At 40.6% G+C, this 26,826-nt stretch overlaps 1 protein-coding gene across 1 annotated transcript in view; it reads left to right on the forward strand.

Moving 5' to 3' along the window:
• The window catches only part of MYO3A (myosin IIIA), a 158,207-nt gene that overhangs the window by 130,121 nt on the left and 1,260 nt on the right, over nucleotides 1-26,826 (forward strand). Inside the window, exons 27-32 of the mRNA XM_010860064.1 lie at nucleotides 462-585; nucleotides 1,775-2,693; nucleotides 5,524-5,668; nucleotides 14,845-14,951; nucleotides 20,766-20,806; nucleotides 22,346-22,489. Of these exons, the coding sequence (XP_010858366.1) occupies nucleotides 462-585; nucleotides 1,775-2,693; nucleotides 5,524-5,668; nucleotides 14,845-14,951; nucleotides 20,766-20,806; nucleotides 22,346-22,489 (1,480 nt within the window). The remainder of the gene's footprint in view (nucleotides 1-461; nucleotides 586-1,774; nucleotides 2,694-5,523; nucleotides 5,669-14,844; nucleotides 14,952-20,765; nucleotides 20,807-22,345; nucleotides 22,490-26,826) is intronic.

Below are 26,826 nucleotides of genomic sequence, written 5' to 3' on the forward strand. Positions count from 1 at the left end.
CTTTTCTAAAAAAATTTTTTAAACTTTAAATCTGAATTTTGAAATATATCTGGCTCTAAAGATAATTGGCCAAAAGGTCCAAGCCATGTACTTAGATAATAGGGGTTTTCTCCCATGAATAGTTTGAACATGGCAAAAATGAAAAGAACATAAACATCAGCAGATTTTTAACAAATGAGTGAGTCCATTTTTTCATCAACTTCGGTCATCTCTATCATTTTAGTTTCATATTAATACTCCCCTTAACATGAAAGGTACTTTAATTATTTTCTTGCTAAAGCTTGTCATCTGGAACAGTCTTGTTAATGAGTCCCATATTTTTTATGAACCTATTCTATTTGTAGTCTTTAATTTCATTTTCCTCTTTGACATTGATGGTCAAAACTCATTTGTTTCTACCCATTGAAGTGATATTTATTATATATTATAAATAACATTATTTTGGGCTTCGTATGTTTCAGCTGCAAGAGGCCATCTAGCCAGGAAACAAAGGAAGGAAACTGTTAACACACAAAACACAGCAGTAAAAACCATTCAGGCTCAAGATCAGGAATTTGACTACAAGAAAAACTTTGCAAATAAAAGGTAAAATAATATTCATTCTTATACTATCTTGACATTATAGATTTTTCACACTGGAAAGTCATGAAATAAAGTCCACAGTCTTTCTCATACCTAACTGGGTTCCTAACAGTGAGGCATCAAATGTCAGTGGACACCCTGTGGCCACTTCTGTGTCCTTTATTCTATTTGAGAGTTTGTTGGCATTTCATTCCAATGACCACACTTTCCTTCTTAAAAAAGATCTTATTTTCAAGTTAAGTGAAAATCATTCCAAGTAGCCTTTGGAAAGGATATTAATAAAGGCACAGCTGTGAAATTTTGGCCAGCATATTACAAGATCATGAACTGTAGCAGGAACACTGCTTTTCCTTTAATTTTGTAAGGTATTTTCTGTGATCCATAGATGTAGAGGTCATCAAAGTACAGCATGCCAGCCTAATGAACATCCCCAATACTGGTCTCAAAAATCTAGATATAGTTTCTACACTATATAGTTTACACACTTCTCACTGTAGGTACTTTGTTTGGAAAAGGACATACCTCTTTATTTTTAATTGGGATATAGTTGCTTTACAATATTGTATTAGTTTCTGCTCTACAATGAAGTGAATCAGCTGTATGTATACACATATCTCCTCCTTCCTGGACCTTCTTCATATCCCCTCCTTCATTCTACTCATCTAGGTCATTATAGAGCACTGAACTGAGCTCCCTGTGCCATACAGCAAGTTCCCATTAGCTATTTATTTTACACATGGCAGTCCAGTACATCAGTTCTATTCTCTTCATTCCATCCCCCTTCATGCCACGTCCTGTCCATTCTCTACGTCTGCATCTCTATTCCTGCCTGCAAATAAGTTCATCTATACCATGTTTCTAGGTTTCTTGTGTATGTATTAATATGCGATACTGGTTTTTCTCCTTAAAGCGATTAAATTCCTAGAATTTTGATACCTCAGCAAGTGAAATTATGCTAGGTTATTTCTCACTTTTAAGTTGATGCTGGTTTTCTCATTATCTGCGTAGCCATCATGGTTGTCCCCAGAAAGGACAGTTTGGGGAAACACTTGATTATTGTGACATGATAAGTTTTTAATTTTGAGTTTTTTTGCCTCTTTTGCTTTTCTCCCAACATAACAGTGCTATTACTGAACAAGGTAATAAACTCTAGTTTAGTATCATATATTCTGATGCAATATATTTTACACAGGGAATCTTTTGTGAAGAAACAGACAGAGAATTCAGTCTCTGCTAATGAAACCGTCATCCCAGCTCCAAATATTAATAATAAAGGGAATACATCTGTAGTGAAGACTTGTACTTTCAAAGCTGAGGGGGAAGCCACGAATGCTGTGGAAAGTAACAACAGAGGATATCAGACTCAGAAAAAAATGAACAACGTGTATGAGGAAGAGGCTAAGCAAGAACTATATCCGGTGCAGGATGCTTGGGCAGAAGCAAACACCAGTAACAAGTATATGAAAGACTTGGAAGAAAATAGTGAGATAAGGAAAATAGGAAAGGAGGACACAGTGGTCCAGAATTTTTATCAGAAGTACACAGAGGAAAGGAATTTCGAAGACTTGAAAGCAGCATGTCTAGAACAGAAGGCCCTATCAGAAAGGCCAAGTTACCCAGGACTTTGGTCAGCAGACAAGAAGACTCCAGGTCCTAACAAGCCTTCTTGCAAAAAGACATTAGACCCTTGTCTCAGCGAGAGGTCGGTTTGTCAAAATGAAAATAGCAAGGACAAAGAAAAGAAGACATCTGTGATCACCCAGAACACACGTGTATGCAGCCGTCAGAGGAGCCATCTGAGCCACGGGGCGGTCCAGGAGAGGCAGGTGAAACCAGCCATGCAAGCCCAGGAAGAAGACAGAGCCGCGGTGTTCATTCAGAGCAAATACCGGGGCTACAAGAGGAGGCAGCAGTTACGGAAGGACAGGATGTCTTCTTTTAGAAATCCAAAGGTCGTTACAACACCGACAGAAGTAGCAAGAAATACTCTCAATTTGTATTCCTACCCCACAAAACTTGAGGACTCCTGTAACATCGGGATGAAGAGTTATAAAGATGCAAAAGCAATTTCAGAAAAAGAAGCGTGTGACTTGGCAATTTTTTCAAGACAGGTACGTAAAGGAACAGATGTGTTTACTAGTACAGATCTCTAGGAACTCCACAATAGCTGAGTTAAACAAACAGTTGGTAACTGTTTCATCTGTTTTTATGAGACTGCAAACCTTTTCAATAAAATATTTCAGACGCTGTGCTATTCAAATAGCCATATATTTTAAAACAATTTTCTATGATAAAAATAGTATAATATATGATAGAAATCTAGTATAGTAAAGAGACTAGTCATTGAGTGATACAGCCTACTAAAATGCTGGCATTTGACAGTGCAAATTTCCATGTTTCTGAGATCTCCCATTATAGTGTTAAAAAAAAGTTTTCAAAATCTTCTAGAGTCTATGCTTTCTCTACCCCATATTTTAAGAAGACATAATTATGCACCAGAATCAGGTGAGTACCATTACTGAACACAAGTGCAGTGAAGATGAACATCTGCATGTTCTATCATAACAACAGTGAGGAACCATAAAGAAAAATCACAAAGGAAAATTCCCTCTTGAAGAATATCTCATGCTGTTCGTAGGTGTGTTTCAGCTGTTTGTAAAAAGGGCGATAGAACTTCTGAGTCTACAGTAAGTCCCCCAGATACAAAGGAGTTCCGTTCCAAGTGTGTGTTCATAAGTCCAGTTTGTTCCTAAGTTCAACAGAGTTAGCCTAAGTACCAACTAATGCAATCAGCTATATATATTGTAATGTCACAGGTTTACAATACTTTTCACACAAATAATATATAAAACAAAAAAAAATTTTTTTTAATCTTACAGTACAGTACCTTGAAAAGTAGAGTAGTACCATACGACAGCTGGCCTACAGGGGCTGGCATCGAGTGAACAGGCAATAAATAAAGATACTGCAGTGGTGTACTCTACACAGTGCTGTACAGTAAAGTACACAAAAGCAGAGCTACTGGTAGAGGATGCACGCACGTGACAGTGTATGCCAGACGTGTGACCTTGTGTGATTGGACATGTGAACGCACGTTTGCGTCTTTGAAAGTTCACAACTTGAAGGTTTATATGTAGGGGACTTACTGTACATGGAACTCTGATGAATTAGTGCTACAGAGAGATCACAGGGACGGCCTTGTCCCTGCCCCCTTCAGGCTCTCTCTCTTTCTAGGTATTTGACTTGAGAAGATCCCTTTAGGTGTCTGCTGCTGCTAAGTCACATCAGTCGTGTCCGACTCTGTGCGACCCCATAGACAGCAGCCCACCAGGCTCCCCCGTCCATGGGATTCTCCAGGCAAGAACACTGGAGTGGGTTGCCATTTCCTTCTCCAATGCATAAAAGTGAAAAGTGGAAGTGAAGTCGCTCAGTCGTGTCCGACTCTTCACGAGCCCATGGACTGCAGCCCACCAGGCTCCTCCGTCCATGGGATTTCCCAGGCAAGAGTGCTGGAGTGGGGTGCCATGGCCTTCTCCACTTTAGGTGTCAGCACCCTTACAGTCTCCTGTGTAAAGTGAAGGAGCGTCACAAGATGACCTCTAAAATGCATATTGTAAATGTGTATGTACTACCAGGGAAGTCAATAGTGTAAGAAATCATAGAAGAAATAGCATAATGGGTTAGAAATCTCATAATTGGTTATTACCTATTACTCCTGAGTCTCTAATCTCTACTTATTGTCTGATGGTGGCTGAGCCCACTGCCTGTGGACACCCCCAGACTGCTATGGATGTGCCCTGAACATCTCCAATCTCTAGCTATTCATAGACCAGTCATTGATAAATTCATCCTCTTCCTGTCCTTTTCGGTTTAAGCACGTGGAAATAATGAGTTTAATATACATGCAGCCTTTCCTTTCCTGTGATTAACGTGCTCACTATAAAGACCAAAGCAGAGATTAGGACCCTGACCTGCTCTGGGACTGAGACATTCAGGAGATGTATAGTAGCTGGGCATCTACCTAGAGCTGCCTGATAATACCATGGGGATGGACTCAGTGCTCACGGGAGCAGTGGTAGAGACAGGAAAGTAGGAGCCCCACTTCAGCCTAGCAGGTTGTATTGTCAGACAGGGTAGAGAGAGGGGCCCAGATGGAACGAGGAAGAAAGTAGCCCTATCATATGACATCCCTTATATGTGGAGTCGAAAAATGAATGATGCAAATGAACTCACAAATCAGAAACAGACTCACAGACTTAGAGAAGGAACTTATGATTGCTGGGGGAAGGATGAGGGGAAGGGATAGTAAGGGAGTTTGGGATGGACATGTACACTCTGGTACATTTAAAATGGATAACCAACAAGGACATACTGTGCAGCAGAGGGAACTCTGCTCGATGTTATGTGGCAGCCTGAATGGGAGGGGAGTTTGGGGGAAAATGGATACATATACACGTATGGCTGAGTCCCTTCGCTGTTCACCTGAAACGGTCACAACATTGTTAATCAGCTATACCCCAACACAAAATAAAAAGTTTTTAAAAAATCCAAGTGGAGAAGCCTAGACAGGAAAGGAGGGAGTTAATACAGTCTAAGTCAGCAGACGGGTTCCTCAGGGTAAAAGAAAAGCCAGGGCAGCAGAATGGTTAAGAAGGGAAGACAGAGCTCAGGGACTCCAAAGGAGTTACCAGCAGAGAACACTTCTGGAGGGTGATGGGTTTGGCAGTTTGGATTGGAAAATGTGAGATGGTGTGCAGAACAGGAGGTTTCGTAGAGTGAGCACTCTGTCTGACCTGCTGCAGGGTCAGGGTGAGTCTCGGAGAAGAAGGACATTGAACCCCACAAGGAGCAGATCAGAAATTGATCAGATCCCCAGGGTGTCTGTGGAGATGGCTGAAGGCCTTTCTTTGATTTAACTGGATGCCTGACCTTCTTTTTTAGGTCTCAAAGCTATCTGAAGAATATTTCATTCTGCAGAAAAAACTGAATGAAATGATCTTGTCACAGCAACTGAAGCCTCTTTATTTTGGAGTCTATCCTCATAAGCCAATTACTAGACGAGTTTCTTCTCATCAGTGCATCTCAGGTAAAAATGGGTAGGGTTGGAACTTCCAGAAAGGACAGGCAAAGCCAGATACTTGATTTGTTTGTTAGTTGCCTACCTTTATTCTGTAGATTTGAAGTGACTGTGTTCTATCTTCGCAGGAACCTTCATTTCAGTTCATTTTTTTTATGTTGATACACACTTTTCCAGAATATTCCACATATCTCCTACCTTTTCTGATTTCATTCTTTTTTTCTTTTTCCCTCCTTTATATACGCTTTAACTAGAATTTGGCTTAGGACACCAGGAGGAAATAGAAAGGGATGAAGTTGAGGGTGGGAGGCAGAGATCAAGGTACAATTTTGATAAGAGGGAACAAACAAGTGAAATATATCTATTTCTTCTGTTGAAATCTGTACATTAAGTAGAAGGTAAGAATCTAGAAGGTTCAGATTCACAGACCTAGATGCACTATTAAATTTTCTTCTTATCAACCTAAGTCACACTCTGCCCCCATTCACTAAACCAGTAAATAATGTCCAAATGAAAGCTGAGGACCTAAGTATCAACTAAGTATGAAGTTTAAAAATAAAATAGTCAACCAACTGCTTGTTTTATGTCTTTGTTTTGATAAAATGGTTATACACTGAATTTGATAGGACTTAACTGCACCTGCATTTTCCTTGAGAGAAATACGGTACAGGATTTATATAACTGGAGAGTGGCCATTTGACCACAGAATCTATGCTGTTGTATTCAGAAGTGTACAATGACATCACATCATTTCTTTGAGTAATGTGCAGAGTTGCTCCTATTTCGGGGGGAGATGTTTTTCTTCTTAATTATGGTGCACCTGGCAATTTGTGTTGACCATTGTGAAGAGAAGAAAAAGATTAATTGTAGGAAAAAATACCCTGGTAACACAAAAGCGTATTTTCTTTCTCTCTTTTCACAAAGAGGCTATGACTGTCCAGCAGGCTATAATTTTTTAATGGGTTGCAAGGTTAACAAATAAGGGCACTATCGTAATCCCCGTGCTTCATTTACACAATACCACCAGTAAATTCAGCTCTGCATCATGGCAGCCCCTTGCCATGCCTACACACAGTAGATAGAATGAAAATACTTCTGTGTTGCTTCTGTTTATTTCTAAGTTTTTATGGCATCTAGATTCATGTAGTAGTCCTAAGATTTTCAGGTGTTATGGTACAGATTTTGTATTTTTTTCGGGATGCCTAGCATTTTAAATGCTGGCCCCTGGAAATGCATTTTGCAAACTATCCAAGAATATATCTTTACATGTATCTGTAAATATATTTACATTCATGTGAAGGCCAAGTAGCTCAAATAATGTTGGTTCATATATTTTATAGGAATATTTTAAATTAAGAGTAGAAAGTAAAGAGATCAGAAGTTATACTGCTTCATACCCAACATACTCCAGTGAGCACTTGTCTTCCTAAACTTATTTGCTACTCTTCTGCCTTCGTTAGAAATAATACTAGGACTTCACTGGTGGTCCAGTGGTTAAGACTTAGCCTTCCAATCCAGGGGGTGTTCGTTCGATCCCTGGTTGCAAAGCTAAGATCCCACATGCCTTGCAGCTGAAACACCAAAAGGTAAAACAGAAGCAGGATTGAAACAAATTCAAAAAGGACTTTAAAAATGGTCTACATAAAAAAATCTTTAAAAAAAGGAAATAATACTAATTCTCCCCAAATCTTTCATAACAACCTTCAGTATCCAAAAACAAATGACTTTATTTACAACCTTACAATTCAGTGAGTATCATTTATGTTTATCATTTTAATTATGTTAAATGATAACATAAAAGATCAATTTGCCTAACATAGGTTTATATTGAGTTATTGATTTTTGGTGAGTTAATGGATTTAATTCTGGCAAAACAGTTGACTTAGAAGCTTTAAATGGAAACAGCTAAATTTTTTGCACCCAAATTATGTCTTCTCATTCTATAATTTTTATCTGTTCTAAACTACAGAAGACACGGAGCTTCCATGGAAGCAGCAAGCAATGAACAGTGTATTTCTCTCTAACTTCCTGTTAAATTTCATATTAAAAAATGCATGAAAAAAAAGACTAAGCATGTCTGCAGCACTGAAAACAGTTTTTTTTTTTTAACATATTTTTACACCATGTTACTTAGCTACATGAGATCAATTCAAAGGGAAATTACATAGCATATTTGATAAATTAATATAGTCAACAAAGTAAATTCACATAGTTTATTTATAATTTCATACCACATAGAGAAAATACCTTCTTAAATATCTAGTATATTTTAAAAATTTTCTTATAACTAGACATACTGGACTAGTACATAAACTCCCAAATATCAGAATTGAACCAAATTACATTTTCTGATAATGCTTAAATTTTTCTGATTTGAGGAGAATAAATAAAAGTCTTACCTTATACAGAATACCCCAATATTAACCAGACATATTAATGATTTAAATGTGAGAAATAAATTAAGAGAAACCAAATAATATGAACTGACTATTTCACAGTCTCTACTTAGGAGCCAACAAAGCATGAGAAGAAGTAATAAAAGGAATTACAGAGAAAAATAGTGGTCGATTTAGACTGTGCAAATGTTAAAACCTTCTAGAGATTAGAAAGCATCGTTTCAAGTTGAAGAGCTACAGACAATCTGGATAAAATGTTTAGAACAAATGGAAAAATGGTTGCCATATGTAATGTAGAATGATCTCATAAATTGTTAAGAAAAACACTAACTCAATGGAAAAATGGGCACAAGACATTGATTTATTTGTAGAAGAACATATGCAAATGGAAAGCAAGCATATACAGAATCATTCTAGAAATTAAAAATATAAATTAAAACAAGGTACTGTTTTTTACTCATCACGATGGCAGAGATGAAAAAATATATGACAGTGATGAGAATGGGCTAGTTTAATTATCCTTAAGCACTAATGGTGAGTCTAAAGACTCAACATTTCAGAAAGCAATTTAGCAATATGTAAAGAAAAGCTTTGAAATAGTTTCTATCATTCTCCCAGTAAACCCACTTATAAGAACGTAGCCTAAGGAGCTAATCAGAGCTGAAAGAGAAAAATTATGTACATGGCCAAAAATAAAATTAGGCAATAAGAAAATGATTAATAAGTAATGACACATTCATATATGGAATATAAACAGCCCTTAAAAATCATTTTTCAAAGAGCCTTGGCAAACTGCTAGCTAATCTAGCTATGGGATACAAGACTGCAGAATTGGAATGAGAATCCTGTAAATAAGTCACTTAATCTTCCCCCATGTCAAGTGGTTCACTAACAAGAGCATCAATACAGAGCTCTGGAGCAGGGGTCCCTAGCTTCTAGATTCTAATGCCTGATGATCTGAGGTGGAGTTGATGTAATAGTAATAATAATAATAATAGAAATAAAGTGCACAATAAATGTAATGCACTCGAATCATCCTGAAACCATTCATCTCTCCCCACCATCCATGGAAAAATCATCTTCCATGAAACTGGTCCCTGCTGCCCAAAAGTTTGGGGACCCCTGCAAGAAGCCAGGAGACTGGTGGAGGGGGGATCAAGTGCTTGCTCTGCAGTAGGGTGGATGCCCTTCATCCCTCCCTACCTTGGACCTTCAGAGTCCATTCTGTATAAAATGAAGAATCTGAGTAACATTCCTGAAGGCTGCACAGGGCTTCCCCTGCAGGTGGGAGAACACTAGAATGCCATCTCCAATGGGCCGTCTTTGCTGCCAGACTGTCTTGCGTCACCAAAAGCTTGCTTGCCATTTCCTAAGGTCATGCCTGTGACCAGACAAGCCCTCAGAAGGGATAATGGGTTTTTAAAAATATTGATGTGTTTCACCTTACCTTGAGAGGAACCACCTATCCTATTATTACAAAGTATGAGCAGGTCGGGGAGGTGGGGGAAACCAGAAAGGCTAAATGTTGCTTATTTAAAACCAGATAGTATTCTTCTATTCTGTGTTTTGCCTTTGACTGTGTGGATCACAATAAACTGTGGAAAATTCTGAAAGAGATGGGAATACCAGACGACCTGACCTGCCTCTTGAGAAACCTGTATGCAGGTCAGGAAGCAACAGTTAGAACTGGACATGGAACAACAGACTGGTTCCAAATAGGAAAAGGAGTTCGTCAAGGCTGTATATTGTCACCCTGCTTATTTAACTTCTATGCAGAGTACCTCATGAGAAACGCTGGGCTGGAGGAAGCACAAGCTGGAATCAAGATTGCCGGGAGAAATATTAATAACCTCAGATATGCAGATGACACCCCCCTTGTGGCAGAAAGTGAAGAAGAACTAAAGAACCTCTTAATGAAAGTGAAAGAGGAGAGGGGAAAAGTTGGCTTAAAGCTCAACATTCAGAAAACTAAGATCATGGCATCTGGTCCCATCACTTCATGGCAAATAGATGGGGAAACAGTGGAAACAGTGTCAGACTTTATTTTTTGGGGCTCCAAAATTACTGCAGATGGTGATTGTAGCCATGAAATTAAAAGACGCTTACTCCTTGGAAGTAAAGTTATGACTAACCTAGATAGCATATTAAAAAGCAGAGACATTACTTTGTCAACAAAGATCTGTCTAGTCAAGGCTATGGTTTTTCCATTGGTCATGTGTGGATGTGAGAGTTGGGCTATAAAGAAAGCTGAGCACTGAAGAATTGATGCTTTTGAAGTGTGGTGTTGGAGAAGACTCTTCAGAGTCCCTTGGACTGCAAGGAGATCCAACCAGTCCATCCTAAAGGAGATCAGTCCTGGGTGTTCATTGGTAGGACTGATGTTCAAGCTGAAACTCCAGTACTTTGGCCACCTGATGCAAAGAACTGACTCATTTGAAAAGACCCTGTTGCTGGGAAAGATTGAGGGCCGGAGGAGAAGCGGACGACAGAGGGTGAGATGGTTGGATGGCATCACCTACTCAATGGACATGGGTTTGGGTGGACTCCGGGAGTTGGTGATGGACAGAGAGGCCTGGAGTGCTGTGGTTCATGGGGTCGCAAAGAGTCGGACATGACTGAACAACTGAACTGAACTGAATTCTGTGTTTTTTTAAAGGCCAATTGGAGAAAATGACTGACAATCAATAAATAATTTTCTAAAATTTGGCTCTTAGGAAAAAAAATTAATGTAGGTTTTCACCTCAGGCTATATACTCAAATATTTTTTCTGGTAGATTAAGACCAATATCATCTTGAAAAAAAAAAGCAAGAAGTTATTGGGGGTCTTTTAAATGCCACCCCTGTGTTTTCCTTATTCTTCAGCCAGGAAAGCATGTATTTTTGTTATGTGACTATCTTCTTAGTCCCGTGGATGTTTATACACAGGATGCATGCTCATGGCTCAGCGTAAGACTCAGCACAGGTGGCAGTCTTCAGCCACCCTTAGCATCATTGTGTGCGCTCCCCCTGTGTTTCTGGTGGGGTGTGCTCCTGTATGTATGCAGGATGGCTGGAAGTGAGGGAGAACCTAACTCCACGGACCAGAACAAAACTAACGAGCCTCTGAGGGTTCTAATTCATGACCTCTGCCCAACAGAGGAGATGGGAGTAAATGACCGATAGGTAGTGAGCACTTCCAAGAGACAGGTGGTGGTCCGGAGGGGACGTCTGTGGGTCTCACCACACCAGCAAAGCCGCTTCATTCTCCTCTGTTTCTCCCGTGACCTTAGTTTAGAAGAGAATGTGAGGGCTAGGCTGGGAGCAGCCTCTTCCCCAAACCTAAGACTGTAACTGAAAAGCTAAATGCTCACTTTTTGAGGTCCTGATGCAGAGTTCTCAAATCTGAGGGGACAGAGAGCTCAAAGCCCATGAGCTATAGGAGGACAGATCTGACTTGGCTCTAGGGCATCGGTGGTCAGCTGATGGAAAAAAGAGCCAAAGGCGGACTTCTCTGGCAGTCCAGTGATTAAGGCTTCGCCTCCCCATGCAGAGGGTGGCAAATTCGATCCCTGATTGGGAAGTCAAGATCTCATATGCCTTGTAGCCAAAAAACCAAAACATAAAGCAGGAGCAATATTGTAACAAATTCAGAAGACTTTTTAAAGGGTCCACATCAAAGGGGAAAAAAAGAAAAAAGAAAAGGAAGAGCCAAAGTAATTGTTGAGCAGGTTCAAATGGGGGTGGGGCTGGCAGCTGCCTTCTGAGGAGGTCACAGGGAGCTTGGAGACAGATCCACTGAACACTAAGGCACACCTGAAGTGCTCTGGATACTTTGAGCAGAGGCACCTGCCTTTGTAACGCATCACCTCAGGAAAACACCAAAGAAGGAAGGAAGGAAAACAAGTGGTCGGATCTATAACAAGCATGAGAAGTTAAAATATCTCTGGGGACTCAGAGCCTGAGGCAGTGCAAGGCAGAGAGGAGCACAGAGGGACTGAATCATCCACACAAGCTTGGAATCTGCACCCAGTTCTCTCCAAGCGACCTATCCTGGCTGAAGGGCAGACAAGGTGAAAGGCAGACAGAGCAGCTTACTGAAGGCAGGTTGCAACCCAAACTATGGTGAATCCTGCCTTTAACACATAGCCACGAGCATTCCTCCCTTCTAAGATTTCCTCTGGGTCCTTATATTGCTTCAAGTTCACAGACTGTCCATTTGTGAATAGAAATTTACCAAAACTGACAAACAGATTTCTTAAGGAAGAAACAGTAACATCAATGCATTTCTATGCTGCTAATACCTGATTTAGACCTGTGATACTTTGGCAAATTATATTCTGCATGTTTACTTAAGTAAAATAGTATAATTATCATGAAATGAGAATAATGCTGAAATTTAATTTGCTAGAGCAAATATTGGTATTGAGTTTTAAGTCTGTCTTCTGCCTTCTGAATGCAAAATGTTGAGATTTGTCCTTTCATTATTTTCTAAATGTGCATTTCTGACAGACTCAAACACTTAATGAAATTATTAGCAGAACTACAATATAAATAAGTGTTTTACCTTCTGGCTATTTAATATAGCAACAACCTTTAAGAGCTAATATGTATCATGCACGTCACACAAAATGGTCACAAACCTAATTGTTCTACTGACAACATTGATGTGTTGCTGGTAATTTGTGATTATAAATGTTTATGTCACTTTTATAATGAAGGAGTTAGGATGATGTTGGCAGGCAATGTTTGTACACCCCCAAAGGAACAAAAATTTAGAAGGCAAAATAAACTTGTGCCTTTCTGAAATATTTGTATGCTGATAACCTTATGGGCAAAAAAATATGAAATATTCTGGGGAGGTTTAATCTGAATGATCATACTCTATTGAGTACATTCCTCAATAGTTTTCACCTACTGGCTGCCCACATTATATGGTCATAGCTGAAGGGGAGACACCTCTTAAGATTATTCAGCCCAAGCTTCACATTATCTTGGTGAAGAAAAAAGTTAATTCTGCAAGATATAAGAATTAATCAGAAGTTCTGAAAATTCAACACCTGTTGAGGTTATATCTGTAATATGCACATTCCCTCATGCATGTTTATAATTTTATGTAAATGTGACCATCCTATACATTCCAGGATTCTTTTGAATTCATTACTTTTAAAATTTTCTCTCTGGTGTCTATAAATGTGATCTCATGTATCAAGATCTCATTTTCTTTTGTTTTATTCCAAAAATAACAGTAATGAATGATTGTCTTGCTTTTCTCTGGTCCACGTTGTTCCACGCCTTACACCACGATGACATACTCCCAACTAGCTGATCTTTGTCATCCAGCAATTTCCCATACATTTAAAAATGAAAGAGGTGGATAACATTAGGATGTGAATGCTCTTGTGATAAGTTTATTCACACAGTGGGCTGGGGCTGGGACTAGGAAGTTAGCCATCTGTGAGTCTCCATCCTGGTTAGAGTTGTTTTATGCTGGCAGTCATGGCTGCTTACACATATAAGTATGAGATATTCTTTGATTTGATTAGATTTGACTTGATTTGATTAGAAAGATTTGGAACAATTTGGTTTCTCTGTGTATTTCTACCTCTGAGGATTAGGAATTATTGTTGCCCCATTACTATATGCAGTAATGATCTACTGATGCCCTTAAAGTCCCACTAGAAAATGTGGGCTCAGATATCTGTTGAATATAGGCCATTCCCCAACTAAGCACCCGTACCCCACTCCTTGCCCAACTTTGAAATATTTTTTGTGCAGACATTCCTGCACAGATGTGCTCAGGGATGGAGATCAAGAATCATGAAAAATAGAAATTCTTTGTTAGAGGCCTATTGTTAGTCACTCGGTCCTGTCCAACTCTTTGCAACCCCATGGACTGTAGCCCACCAGGCTCCTCTGTCCATGGGATTCTCCAGGCAAGAATACTGGAGTGGGTAGCCATTCTCTTCTGTAGGGGATCTTCCCGACCTAGGGATCAAACCCAGGCCTTCAACATTATAGGCAGATTCTTTACCATCTGAGCCACCAGGGAAGCCCCAAGAGGCCTATTAGCTCTGTGCATAAAAAGCCATTTGTAAGGAGCACTGACTGCCAAGTGTGGAGCACTGACTGCCAAGTGTGAAGATCATCAGCAACATCTGATGATGTTGCTACAGATTTGAGAACTTGGCTCTGTGAAAGAACAAGGGAAGGAGGACAAACTTGATTCTTTCTTTGCCAGCATTTTCAAAGTCCAATCTGAACATCCTAATAGTTTAGATTCTAAATATTGGTGAAAGACTAGGTTAGACTTTTAGAAAAGAGGCCTGCCTGCAGACTAGCAGTCCCTTGGTTTGGGCCATAATATGAAGTGGTGCTTTAGACTGAGGATCATGCAGTGTGTGGATGGATGGATGGGTGGATGGGTAGATGAGTGGATGGATAGGTGGGTCACTGTATAAGGCCAGCAACAGGGGATTCTGTGAGCATTATCCTCCTTTTCTAAGATTTTATGGCAGTTTTTCTCCTTCCTGCCCACTCATCCTCTGAGCTGCTATTCCATGTTACCAAACTGTGCAATTCTTTTCTTCCTCTTCCCCTTATTTCTCATGGTTCTAGACCATCAGACAATTGGAGGGAAGCATGTGGTGAGGATTATGATACGGGTTGGTGGGAACAACAAAGGAATTTCTTCTTTCTTCCAGTTTTAGCCCCAGTTGTATGTATATAATTTGTTCTTTAACCCTAAAGGAAAACCTTGCTTAATAATACCTTTGGTAATGGAGTCCTTATTTATGATCACCTTTCTTGTAGGTATCTCAAAAGGAGAGGAGCCAAAAATATTGAGACCCCCAAGGCGGCCCCGAAAACCCAAAACACTAAATAACTCTGAAGACTCCACATACTATTCTCTGCTTCATGTAAGTGTGTGTGTTAGGTGCTTAGTCGTTCATGTCCATCTCTTTGCGACCTCATAGACTGTAGCCTGCCAGGCTCCTTTGTCCTTGGAATGCTCCAGGCAAGAAAACTGAAGTGGGTAGCTATTCCCTTCTCCAGAGCATCTTCCCCACCCAGGGATTGAACCTGCGTCTCCTGCATTACAGGCAGATTCTTTACCTTTTGAGCCACTACTGGCTTGATCTTTTATCAAATGGGAGCTGTAGTGTCTCCTCTAATGGCCAGTAAGGAAACTGACCACACAGTCCCGTCAAGAGGGAGGGCTCTTTGAAGGAGACACTCATTGGCTTCTCCTTCCTGGCCCCTCCCTGACTGATGACCTGGACACTTGCCTGTTCTCTAGCCTCTCTTCCTCAGGGTCCACTCCTCCCCCACAGGCCTATGGCCTCCCAAGAGTTTTCTCAGCTAGTCCTTGAATCTGAACCTATATGCAAATATCAACTCAGATAGAGAAGGGCATCACAGCAGGAGCTCTCCAGAGAGGGACCTTAGTGTGAAAGGGTGAGTCTCCAAGGAAGGGAGAGGGAGAAGGAGATACTTATCGAGGACCTTTTAAATTCTAGGTCCAGAGTGACCTGTGTTCACAAGCATTGTGAGATCGAATTCTAGAAAGAGCCTGAAGGGTGACATCCGTGTCTCCAGAATCAGGATTCTGAGACGTGGATGAGGCACTTCTGAGCCCTGAGGGCCATTTGCTGTCCTCAGGTCTTCTGACTCCACATCTGTTGAGTCATAGTGAGCAGCCTGGGAGCTCTTGGCATCACCCTCGCTGGCCTGTCCTCCCTCTCAGGTTCCTGTTCTTCCATTAATCCACCATCATCCACCTGGTTACCTACACCAGGAAAGTGGGAGGCAGCCTGAGTCTTGCCTGCTGTCTCAAACCCAACATCAGATCAGTCACTCAAAAGCGTGTCTTCTCCCCACAAAGGCTGGCTCTGATTCATCTTCCTCCTCTGACTACCTTGGCAACTACTTTATTCCAGACTATCTCATTCCTCACCTGGATAGTTCAGACCCTACCTAATTGCTTCTAATCTCAGCTTCTGTAGTCCGTCTCGCCCTGCGTAGTGCCTTTAATAGCTTGGCCACTCCTGCATCAAATCCATACGCCTTCCTTGTTGGGCCAGGGACAGCTCTTCCTCCCAGCCCCACTGACCAGAGTTACCTACTGGCATCTCTGCCGGTGCACAGCCTCCATGCCCCTAAGTCTTTTGCTTCTGCTGGTCCTTCTATTTGGAATACTTACCCCCTTCCACCTGCATGGTTGAGAGAGCAACAATCCTCCATGTCCCAAAGAACCCAGAGAAGGTTTCCCATGAGTTGGAATTTTCTCCTATCTCCCCAGCATCAAATGAAGCTTGACTTCCAGATCAGCCGTCTCCTAGTCCTCTTCCTTCTCTCTGGTGGTTTCTCTCCAGTTTCTTTGGAAGGGTCCTGTTCCCCTTGGTGTTGCCTAGGATTCAATCTTAGATTCTCTTATCATCCCATTACCTTCAGACATTCTCATCAGCTGCCATGACCTCAGTTTCTACCAATTCCTGAATCTTGGTCTCTGGCTCAGACCTCCCCCTCTCTCCAAACTCAAATATCAAAATGCCTAGTGTTCATTTTACATATTCTATGTGATGGACAAAGGCACCCACACATGTATATGTGTGTGTGTGTGTGTGTGTGTGTGCATACGTACACCTACATACTATGGATACACATATACACATAGAGAGAGACCTAAGTACTATAGGTCCACACACACACATGCATATGCAGGCACAGAGTTTTATTGAGATGTAAGTCACATGCCATACAATTCACCCATCTAAGGTATACAATTAAATGTTTTTCAGTGTAAATGCAGAGTTGTACAACCATCACCACAATTTTACTTTATTTTTTCATTTATTTTCAAAATACAACTTTTAATTGAAATATAGTTGATTTTCAATGTTGTAAATCAGTATATAAATTAAATATATATAGCTGATTCACAAGTGAGTCCCAACTCCCAAGAAGATTACTTTGTCATCATACTATTATTTTTAAAATTAATATAAAGTGTTTTTGTACATCTTAAATTATCAGTGACTGGAATCTGTTTTATAGCCCTGTCTCTTGAAATCTGTGGCTGCAGTGAAACATAAAACATAGAAAACTAGTATATTATTATAAGTAAAAACACACCATGGGTTCATATTTATCTGGCCTTTACCTGGATTGGGGGAGGTTACACATTAAGTGAAATTTAAGCTGTGATGGAGCCCCATCCCCTTTAAACATTAAAACACATTCTGTACTTTTAAATGGTTTTCATAAACATCATTCTAAAATATGCTGCATATTTTAAGCCTTCTCTTCATGACCCAGACCACTGTAGTCAGCAAAAATGTTTGTACTTTATTCACATCTGTGCTTATCAAAGAAGCTGCCTGACAATCGTATCTAAAGCAGCAGCTGCTTCTGTATTTGCCTGGCCCAGCTTCATATTTCTTCATAGCAGGTATAAATATGTATCTGCGTGTTTCCTGTCTGACTCTCCCCTGTGGACTAGAAGCTCCAGGAAGACAGAGACTTTGCTTCTTCTTATAGCCCTGTTGTTGCTCATCATGAGCCTATTTGCTAAAAAAAAACAGGACATATTTAGACAAGATTCTCAGCGCTGCCAGACTGTGGACATGACACCCCTCGTGCATGCTTGACATGAGCAGCTGTGCTGACAGGTGTCTTGACGATTGATACAGCTTTTTTTCTCCTTGGATATCGCCATTGACTGTGGTCATTCTAGCTGCCTTCATACCAATACCAGCTCTCTTCTGTGATGGGATTCTCTTAACCTCCTACATCTGGGAAATGTTGCTGTTGTCCTGTCCAAAATAAGAGTAAACTGAGGCTGAGAATCGTGGCTTTGAGGAGATAATGTTAGCTGAATACTTTGCTCTGTTGTCACGGGGTCTGGTGTCTGCTCTAACGTCCAGAAATTGTGCAGCCATCAGCAAAATGACTCAGGGCCAACAGCTTCCTCAAAAAGTGAGTGATGGACACAGTCCCATCACAGGCCCCTTCTGGTCCCATTATTTTTCTGGAGTCTTCCCCGAACATAGCAGCAGGTGGTTTGATCACTCCCAGGTCGCTTATTTTAATGTCTGCATTTTGGCTACTGTCTTAATCTTTGTGAAGACCTCTGAGTACATAATGCATTCATGTATTTCCAAAAGAAAAGTAAGAGTGTGTCCATCATATTGTAATGGAGGCGAATTTTCAAGTTTTACCATAAAGCAAATTTCTTTATGTTACACGGGAAGGAGAAGGTATAAGAGTCAGTGACCGAGGAAGGGTTTCTTCAGAGTCTGCTGAACTCAGACCTCTGTTCTTTCAAAAGCTTCCTCAGAATACATCCTCACCAGATCTCATACTTAAGTCATCTCTGTTTCCTTGTCTTTCTTCTTTACTCTGGTTTGGCAAGAACCTGCCACAGGACATTTGGTTCTTTATTTGCATTTTAAATTTCAGGTTTGCAATTTGTCATATCAAAACTTTAATTGAGGACTTCCTGTGGTCCAGTAGTTAACATGCCATACTTCTAATGCAGGGAGCATGGGTTCAATCTGTGGTCAGGGAGCTAAGATACTGTGGGTCATGCAGTGTGACCAAAATATAAATAATAAATAAAAATTAAAATATAATTTAAAAAGCCTAATTCAAGACATCATTGGTCTTAGCAATTCAAACATGCCTCATTTTATTGTGCTTCACGGGTACTGCTTTTTTTTTTTTTAACAAGTTGGAAGTTTTGTGGAAACCATTCAGAAAGTCTATTTGCACCATTTCCCCAACACAGTTTGCTCACTTCCTGTCTCTGTGTCCCATTTTGGTAATTTTTGAAATATTTCGGACCCTCTACCAGCATTTTAATGGCATTTTTAGCAATAAAATATGTTTAAATTTTTAAATTAAGGTATGCATTTTTTAGGCATAATGCTATTGCGCACTTTATAATAGACTATTGCCTTCTCTGATAATAGACTATAGTGTAGTATAAACTGGGCTTCCCTGGTGGTGTTAGTGGTAAAGAACTCTCCTGCCAATGCAAGAGAGATGTGGATTCAATCCCTGGGTCGAGAAGATCCCTTGGAATGAGGGATGGCAACCCACTCCAGTATCTCGCCTGGAGAATCCCCGTGGACAGAGGAGCCTGGAAGACTACAGTTCACGGGGTCGCATGGAGTCCGGCACGACTGAAGCGACTTAGCACTCATGCGCATAGCATAAACCGGCCATACCACACAGCATGTGGGATCTTAGTTCCCCAACCAGGGATCTCACTCTTGCATTGAAAGTGCAGAGTCTTAACCACCGTACTGCCAGAGAAGTCCCATGTAAATGTAACTTTTATGCACCAGGAAACCAAAAAAAAAAAAAAAAATTGTGTGACATGCTTTATTGTGATACTCGCTTTATTGCAGTGGCCAGGAACCAAACCTGCAATATCTCTGAGATGAGTGTGTAAGTGCCCCTAATATAAAGCCCTCAGTGATAAAATGCATATTAAATCCTCTTCTAGGTCATACAGTATCCTTCTTCATGATGAAGAATGCCATCACATACATCCCTAACTTTAGCCCTAGAGCCTAGGAAACTAAGAGACAATTAAATGTAAAGCTCTGTCTTAAAGTTCATATTTCTCTGCCTTTGTTCCTTATTTACAGCTCCTATTTTATTCCTTTGACTACATAATTGCTTCTATTATAAGCCATTTTAAATAATTTTGGGAAAAATATACCACAGAATTACATTTCATAAGAGTATTCTAGCACAGATGAGAGTGAAAAAAAAGTGCAGACAATATTTCTTCCTTTAAGAATTCAGTAATTGAGAACCAACTTGTACATAGCATCTCCCAGACAGAAATACTGATCCAGAAGAAAATGTGGTCCTTGCCAGGGCAGAGCAGTATTTGATTCTTGGCTGTAGAAAGAGGATCTCTGTTACTCAGCATCATTCAGCATCTCTTCAGATTATAGAAAATTGTTATCAAGAATAAGAGAGACACTTTTTCAGATAATGGATCAAGGAGGCAGGACCTCTCAGATTAAAGCAGGAACACCACCCTGGTCCCAGGGGATCATTAGCTGAACTGCTGGGGGCCGTTGTACCTCAGCTGGTACATCATTGTTTGTAAGCATCTCCTAGCCTAGGGCTCTGGGTCAGGAACATGAAGTTAACAGGAAATGTTAAGGAGGACAGGAATGTCTTTGGTATCCTGCCCCTTACATTGTTATTTTCAGAATGATCCACTCCCAGACTTGATGCAGGTAAGCATTCACTTCTACCTCATCCACTGGCTATAATACCAACCAATAAGAAGAAAGCAAACTATGAACTTTTTGACTCATCTAACATTTTAGGGTATTAAAATGATAAACGATGAGAAAAAGGTGATTCAGTGTATCTATAAAGATAATGGGAAAACCCTTCATATTGACAAACCATTATTATTAATAATTGCCATTTTTATTATCTTGCATTTTTAGGGTGTCAGTCAACTTGATGCTTGCATTAGTGTTTCCACAATTATAATATCTTCAGCTTGTTTGCAGTATTTGTTTCCTTAGCCTAAAAGACATATATACTCTTTTCAACATGTAAATATAAAAGTTCAAATATATTGAGCTAAAACCCAGTGAAATATAATTTTATATGTTAATACTATAGTAATATATCCATTAATTATATTAAGATCATAATATTATATAGATTATTTTTAATTATTCTATTCCCTTTAGAAATCAATCCAAGAAGAAAAACGAAGACCAAGGAAAGATAGGTAATTATTGTTTTTAAATTTTAATAACTCATCAAACCAGAATATAAATCTATATGTTCAAATTATGTTTAAAGGCCACCTATTTTATATGCATAGATTTGGAAAGTGGTGTGCTGTCAATAAATTTTAAAATATGGAGTTTATATGTAATCTATAAGATCTTGCCTATTGGAAATATATATTGAGCTAAACCCAGCAGGTGGCTCATCCATCTACCAATGCAAGAGGCACAGATTTGATCCCTGGGTTGGGAAAGACCCCCCTGGAAAAGGGAATGGCAACCCACTCCAATATTCTTACCTGGGAAATCTCATGGACAGAGGAGCCTGGCGGACTACAGTCCATGGGGTCGCAAAGACTCAGACACAACTTAGGGACTGATCACAAGCAGAAACGCAGTGCATGGTATATATACTGCGGACTCAAGACAGTTTTGAATAAATTGTACCATCCAATACAGAATTGTCCTTTCTTGTCCCATTAATATGGTTTTGATTGAGCTATTTGAACATGCTCATGTTCATGAGCTTTCTTTCCCCAGACTCCTTTGTACTTCTTTGTTCTTCAACACGAGCTAAATCTTACATTTTATTAATATAATGGTATGGATTTGTCAGGAAGATGAGGTTTCTGACACCTGTGTGTGTGGGCCACTTCAATTCAAACTATTTCCCTTTCCCTGTAACATTTCAGTCCATGCTTTTAATATCATCCCACTATTTCAATCAACTAATTTCCAGACAGTGCTCAAAACAATTGAGAGTTCTTCTGAGAAGCATGAGTGGACACAGAGTTCCCTATTTATGAATTGGTGGCATTCTGAAAATGTGTTTGCAAATTGGTTATCTTAACTTGAAAAGAGCTTTTCCCCAAAGGACTGTAACACCTGGTAGTTTTCCAGACCGTTACCTCTTGACCTCGGATGAAGTCCCATCAGATCACAGAGCACCTGGGAACCAGAAGCATAGCTTGAGTAGATCCACGAATGAGAATGGTTGGGGACACACCCCTGCCTGTGTGTCACATGCAGGAATTAAAATCTAGTACAGAAATTAACCCCCCAAAGAGCAGGCGATAGGGAAGGACAGGGGTTGCCTGTGAAGGAAGTCAGGTAAGATCATGATGCCCTGTGTGCATCTATGGGCTGATGGATAAATTTGGGAAATGGTTGTGCCGGGACATAAAGGTCAGCTTTCCTCATAGTGGCCCAAGGGTCACTTGTGAGCTGTGGCCAAATGAGTATTTATAATCACCAACTATCTAGTAGCTGCTAGTTTTGTGCCAAGTTGGATGTGGTAGAAGTTGGAAAAGCATTTCCAGCAGCTAAATACTCTCCTAAAGGTCAGAGGTGAGTGGTTTTTCTTTTTAACTTATGGTATGTACTGTTTTTTGCACAACGCAAGACTGCTCTCATTCCTATTAGCATGCATGTGGGACTCAATTACTGTAAATATTAATGCTTTAAATGAAGAAACCGAGTGTCTTACAAGTTTCGGTGAGTAGACAGCCTGATTCTATGGTGTGTTTGGTCATTTGCAGTCAGGGGAAATTATTAGATCTGGAGGATTTCTATTATAAGGAGTTTTTGCCCAGTCATCCTGGACCAAAGGACCACAACCCTAGTTTAAGAGAACGAAGACAACAGCAAGAACTCCAGAACCAATGTTTCAAAGCTGATGAAAGGTAATAAATATATGTTAAAAGTACAGCATTTTGGATGTTATACTCACCATTCCATTTCTAGAGCACTTTCATTTATGTATGGACTAATCAGGCTACAGTCCATGCGATCACAAAGAGTTGAATATGACTGAAGCGATTAAGCTTGCTAGCTTAATGACAGTGTCCTTACTGAATATTGCATCTTGTGATTGATACGTTGTTTAAAAGTAAAATCAAGGATTATGGTAGGTAATCAGATATCCCAGTTTTTCTGCACAATCTCAGTGTTTACTTGTTTTCTTGGTGTAATCATCAATAGAATCTCCTTTTAAAATACCTCGGTTTCGATGATAAATGATATGGTCATACTAACTGTAAGCAGTACCTGTCTTCAATAGTAGCCACAACCTATGTTTACGCTCTAACCAATGTGATTTTATTTACTTATTGGTTTCTCAATGATGCTATGTAATTTCTCAGAATTGATGATGTCAGACCAAAAAAAAATATTGGGGAGAAAATTTCATACAGAAATGTGTATTTTGGATATGATTTTCACTTTGCCACCAGCTTTGATATTTAACTTAAACCATTTGTAGCTTACTTAGAATTTGGGGAATCTTTTTTTCTTTCCCCAAAAAATTCTTAGTAAAGTTTTGAAATTGAGGGCACATAATAAGGTGGACATGTGGTATATGAAAAACGGGAACAACACCAGGCAATATAAAGCTGTTTTTCCAACATTCTAACTGAACATCCTGTTGGCCCAGGGCACTCAGACGCCTCACCCACCTCTTTGACAGTGTGACGTGTGGTTAAAAGAAGAGGCTTTAGAGTCTTAGATTTGGGTCCCAATTCTGCTACTTCAGTTCAGTTCAGTTCAGTTCAGTTCAGTCGTTCAGTCGTGTCTGACTCTTTGCAACCCCATGGATCGCAGCATGCCAGGCCTCCCTGTCCATCACCATCTCCCGGAGTTCACTCAGACTCAGGTCCATCAAGTCAGTGATGCCATCCAGCCATCTCATCCTCTGTCGTCCCCTTCTCCTCTTGCCCCCAATCCCTCCCAGCATCAGAGTCTTTTCCAGTGAGTTACTGAGTAACCTTGCTCGTGTTACTGGGCCTCTCTAAGCTTCCGTTTCCACATCTGCAAAAGGATTTACTAATTGCTTCTCCCTGTTGTTGGAGAGACGAAATGAAATGATGAATGCGGATGTGATTAATGCCAGACATGGTGCCGGGGAGTTGTTCAATAAATGGTGGCCGTCATTCTCTTTATTTGCTTGTCCAGAACCAACCTGAACTATGACTTCTGCCCCTTATCTCCAAAAGAAGAGGTATTCTTCCATCTCAGAGCTGAGAACTGTTAACAGGTTGGAGCTTAGAGATGCTCTGGTCCAACCACAGAGCTCTATACGGGAGTACACCAAGTGCCCAAGAGATTAAAGGATGTGCCCAAAGTCCCAAATAGCGTGTGTGAACTAAAATCCAAGCGCTTTCAATCCCAGCTCAGTTGGCTTCTCACTGACTTAGCTGCTTCCCATTTTGACAGGCCAGTCTGCCTCCTCTCCAGTGTGTTCTCCCCTCCCCCAGCAGCAGACACGCATTTGCTGTGAACCTGTTCTATCCTGGCATTCCAGTGGCATCTAAGGGTGTGGAGTCAGCGTTCACTAGACTAAAAGCTGGAAGTCCGCATCACTGGAGTGCTCGTTGCGCTCTTATCTTGTCTTTGCTCTGATCTCATTTACTCTTCCCAGGAGCTGGGGCAGGGCGGGGGTTGGGATGGGGGAGTTACTCTCACTGTCCTTTTTTATAAGTGAGGAGGCTAAGCCTCCAAAGTTTCATACTGCATATAGTCACCTAGATAATAAGTAATGGAATTGAAATTTGAGCACAGGCATTTGTGTGTTTAGAGTTGACTTTAGGCACCCACACTGGGTGCTAGAGGAAGGAGATGCAATGAATGCAGGGGTGTGTAAGATACAGATAGAACATCCTTATGTTCATATATGAGGAGCTGGGCTCTAGAGAGAAAGTATACTGATTTAACCATGCTGACAGGCAACTCCAAGGTGGCATATTTCTAAACTAAGGAAGATTAAAGGGATAAACCAGAAAGTACAGTAGATCAACCTTGATAGGATCTTGGCTTTAAAATAAAAAACAAAACAGAAAAACAGCTCTAAAGGATCTTTGGGGACAATTAGAGAAGCTTCAGGCCAAACTATCTGTTGGAATATTTTATACATCTTATATATCTTAAATTATTATTTTATAAACAAATATATTACATCTTTTATATATTTATACTGTATAGAAATATGTGTGTGTGTTAGTTGCTCAGTCATGTCCAATTCTTTGTGACCCTCATGGACTGCAGCCCACCAGGCCACCCTGTCCATTGAATTCTCCAGGCAGTACTGGAGTGGGATGCCATTTTCTTCTCCAATATATAGCAATATATAGTACATCTTTAGACTCCCCTGGTGGCTCAGATGGTAAAGCATCTGCCTACAATGCAGGAGACCTGGGTTCGATCCCTTGGTGGGGAAGGTCCCCTGGAGAAGGAAATGGCAACCCACTCCTGTACTCTTGCCTGGAAAATCCCATGGACACAGTCCACAGGGTCACAGAGTCAGACATGACTGAGTGACTTCACTTCACTTCAGTGCATATTTATGTGTAAATATTATTACATTATTCTGATAATTTATTACATCTATTTATATATATTTTGAACATATACATCCCAAATATTAGCATTAGTACACCAGGAAGGTATGAGCAGGTCTGGGTATCAGGGACAACAGCCATGAAGAGTTGAGTATCTTGTGAATTTTAATAAATGGAAGCAGGTGGCAGGTAGCCAGTGATTAGCCGGACGCGTGTCTGTACTCCTGGCTAAGACCAAACCTTCCGTTTGTGCACTGAATCCTAGTCCTTCCGTGTTCACCAGAGCATTGTCCTGCAACTGTCCCCTCTCTCTTCTACACCTTGAATGTCTGTTCCCTTTACAGAATCATTTCTGACAGTCTGTGAACATGGTGTAATTGGATGCATCCTAAAAAGCACCCTTGACTCAATCTGGAAGTCCACCTTGACTTTCCAGAGCACCAGTGTTCCTGGTCTTCATTACAGCAGAAGAGTAATAGATGAGTGTGATCCTGCCTCCTCTAGGTCATCTCTCCCCACCCTTTCTTGGGCTACCACACTCAGGTTTCCATTCCCATCACTTCATGGAAACTGTCCCTGCCAAGATCATCCTATCTGGAGATGATTCTCAATCCTTATCTCACCCTATAAGTAGCATGTGATGTTCTTTCTTCAAACATTTTCTTCACTGTCTTCCAGGACAGTAAGTACTTCTCTTGGTTTGCCCACTCACTCACTGGCTGCTCCTTCTCATTCCCCATGGCTGATTTCTTTTCATTTGCCTGACCTGTCAACAATGGAGAGTCTCATCCTTTGTATATCTTAAATATCATCTATTTACCTAAAACTCTCAAACTGAGAATACCCTGAGATCAGGGCTTATATATCCAACTGCCTATTCAGTATCTCCTCTTGAATATCTAGTATCCCAAACTTAGCACAATTGAAACCAAAATCTTTTAACTCACCCTGCCCCCAAAGATATTCCTTCAGCAGCTTTCCCCATCTCATTAAATGGCAACCTCATTTTTCTTGTTGTTTTAGGTAAAAACCTTGGAAACATTCTTAATTCCTTTCTTTTACACCCCACATCCATTCAGTGGACTCTTCCAGATCGACCTACCAAAATGACCAAAATCTGACCAGTTCTCAGCTACTCAGGCTTGCTTACACTATTGCCCAGTCTTTTCACAGGCCTCTTTACTTCCACTGAATCACTCTGCTACTCAGAAACCTCCAGTGTCTCTCTTGTTCAAGTCCCTGCCATGGTCTCAAAGCTCCATGTTGTCTGTCACACTGTCCCCTCCTTCCTCCTGCTCTCATCCCTTGCTGTTCTGCCCCTTGCTTGCTCCACTCCAGCCATAATAGCCTTCTTGCTGTGCCATGAACACAATATACACACTGTCATCTTAGGACCATAATGGGGATCTCCTGTCATCCTGGAATGACTGCCCTTCCCTGCAAGATCTGCCTGGCTCCCTCCTCCCCTTCTTCAGGTCTCCCATCAGATGTCACCTTATCAGAGAGTCCTTTCCTGATCACCCTCTATGAAATTGCTTACTACTACTACTACTACTACTACTAAGTCGCTTCAGTCGTGTCCGATTCTATGCAACCCCAGAGACGGCAGCCTACCAGGCTCCCCTGTCCCTGGGATTCTCCAGGCAAGAACACTGGAGTGGGTTGCCATTTCCTTCTCCAGTGCATGA

This window comes from Bison bison, unplaced genomic scaffold (assembly GCF_000754665.1).
Source record: "Bison bison bison isolate TAMUID 2011002044 unplaced genomic scaffold, Bison_UMD1.0 scf7180017864461, whole genome shotgun sequence".
NCBI lineage: Eukaryota > Metazoa > Chordata > Mammalia > Artiodactyla > Bovidae > Bison > Bison bison.